We start from the raw sequence: 2,290 nt of genomic DNA, 5'->3' as shown, positions 1-2,290 counted from the left end.
GGGGAAAAAATGGGGAAAAATGGGAAAAAACAGGGAAAAAACCAGCAGGACTGGGGAAAAATGGGGAAAATGGAAAAAAACAAAGATTTTCTCCAATCCCACCCCATTTTTTCCCATTTTTCAGGGTTTTTTTATTTGGAATTCTCTCCAATCCCACCCCATTTTTTCCCACTTTTTCTCATTTTTCAGGGTTTTTTTCAGGATTCTCTCCAATCCCACCCCATTTTTCAGAATTTTTTCATGATTCTCTCCAATCTCATGCCATTTTCTCCCGTTTTTTGGGGTTTTTTTTGGGGATTTTCTCCAATCCCACCTAGTTTTTCAAGGTTTTTTCAGGATTTTCTCCAATCCCACCCCTATTTTTCCCATTTTTCAGGATTTTTTTTCACGATTCTCTCCAATCCCACCCCATTTTTCCCTATTTTTCAGATTTTTTTCAGGATTTTCTCCAATCCCAACCCACTTTTCTGGATTTTTTTCAGGATTTTCTCCAATCCCACCCCATTTTTTCCCGTTTTTGGGGTTTTTTTGTCATTTCTCACCGTTCATCCTCCAGATCTTCACCTGGCGATCGTCGGCGCCGGACACGATGAGCGGCATGGACGGGTGGAACGCGGCCCAGTTCACACCACGGTCATGGCCCTGGGGGAAAACAGGGGAATTGGGGAAAAACCAGCAGGAATTGGGAAAAAATGGGGAAAAACGGGGGAAAAATAGTGGGAATTGGGAAAAAATGGGGAGAAATGGGGAAAAATGGGGGAAAAATAGTGGGAATTGGGACAAAAATGGGGAAAAATGGGGAAAAAACACAGGAAAATGGGGAAAAATGGGAAAAATTGGGGAAAAAATAGCAGGAATGGGGAAAAAACAGTGGGAATTGGGAAAAAAACGGGGAAAAAATACTGGGAATTGGGAAAAATGGGAAAAAACAGCAGAAATTGGGGAAAAATGGGGAAAAATGGGGAAAAAATACTGGGAATTGGGAAAAATGGGAAAAAACAGCAGAAATTGGGGAAAAATGGGGAAAAATGGGGGAAAATGGGGAAAAACAGCAGGAATGGGGAAAAACCAGTGAGAATTGGGAAAAAAATGGGGAAAAATTGGGAAAAAACAGTGGGAATGGGGAAAAATGGGGAAAATGGGGAAAAATGGGGAGAAAATGGGGAGAAAATAGTGGGAATGGGGAAAAAATGGGGAAAAAACAGCAGGAATTGGGAAAAAATGGGAAAAAATGGCAGGAAATGGAAGAAAAAAAATGAGAGAAATGGAGAAAAAAAATGAGGAAAATGGAGGAAAAAAATGAGGAAAATGGAGGAAAAAAATGAGGATAATGGCTGAGCTCCAAAAACAATTCCTGGAAATTTCCCCTGGATTTCAGGGAATCCCAGAATTCCCAGAATTGCCAGGAAAGCCCCACCTCCAGGACGTGTTTGACCACGGCGTCGGTGGTGCCGAAGAGATCGACGCCGGTGATGCCGCGAACGTCCGACTCCACCGCCCCGGGGGACAGGTTCTTCTTCCTCAATCCTGGCAGAAATTCCCAAAAAATCAACAGAATTCAACAAAATTCCTGGGTTTTGTTATTTCCTGGGTGATTTCCCCATTTTTTCCCATTTTTTTTGGGATTTCTCACCCGAAATGTCCCAAATTTCTCCCTCTCTGATCCCTTTTCCCATTTTTTCCCATTTTTCCCCATTTTTTCCCATTTTTCCCCATTTTTTCCCATTTTTTCCAGGATTTCTCACCGGAAATGTCCCAAACCCTCACTGTCTGATCCCTTTTCCCATTTTTTCCCATTTTTTCCCACTTTTTCCAGGATTTCTCACCCGAAATGTCCCAAACCCTCCTGCTCTGATCCCTTTTCACATTTTCCCCATTTTTTCCCATTTTTCCAGGAATTCTCACTGGAAATGTCCCAAACCCTCACGGTTTGATCCTTTTTCCCATTTTTTCCCAATTTTTTCCCCATTTTTTCCCATTTTTCCCCTTTTTTTCCCATTTTTTCCAGGATTTCTGACCCGAAATGTCCCAAACTCTCCCATTTTTTCCCCATTTTTCCCCAATTTTTCCCCATTTTTCCCATTTTTCCAGGATTTCTCACCCGAAATGTCCCAAACCCTCACGGTCTGGTCCAGACTGGCCGACACCACCAGGTCCTCGCTGGGGTGGAACTGAGCACACATCACGTAGTGGTTGTGCCCTGTCAGGACACTGCCGGGGAAAAAACGGGAAAAATTCCATCAAAATTCCATCAAAACCTCGGGATTTATCCCCAAAATCCCACCTGAGC

The 2,290-nt window shown here is 43.0% G+C and overlaps 1 protein-coding gene across 1 annotated transcript in view; it reads right to left on the bottom strand.

The window, feature by feature from the left end:
* The window catches only part of LOC130587515 (coatomer subunit alpha-like), a gene marked incomplete at its 5' end in the record, with an annotated part of 14,794 nt that extends 12,560 nt beyond the window's left edge, over positions 1-2,234 (bottom strand). The window contains 3 exons of the mRNA XM_057388497.1: positions 533-642; positions 1,418-1,527; positions 2,102-2,234. Coding sequence (XP_057244480.1) covers positions 533-642; positions 1,418-1,527; positions 2,102-2,234 — 353 coding nt within the window. The remainder of the gene's footprint in view (positions 1-532; positions 643-1,417; positions 1,528-2,101) is intronic.
* Positions 2,235-2,290: the final 56 nt, after the last annotated feature.

Source organism: Malurus melanocephalus, unplaced genomic scaffold, assembly GCF_030028575.1.
Source record: "Malurus melanocephalus ecotype Western Australia unplaced genomic scaffold, MMel_1.1 scaffold_2021, whole genome shotgun sequence".
Lineage (NCBI taxonomy): Eukaryota > Metazoa > Chordata > Aves > Passeriformes > Maluridae > Malurus > Malurus melanocephalus.
The sequence above is the reverse complement of the archived record's forward strand: the minus strand, read 5'-3'. Positions and strand labels throughout refer to the sequence as shown.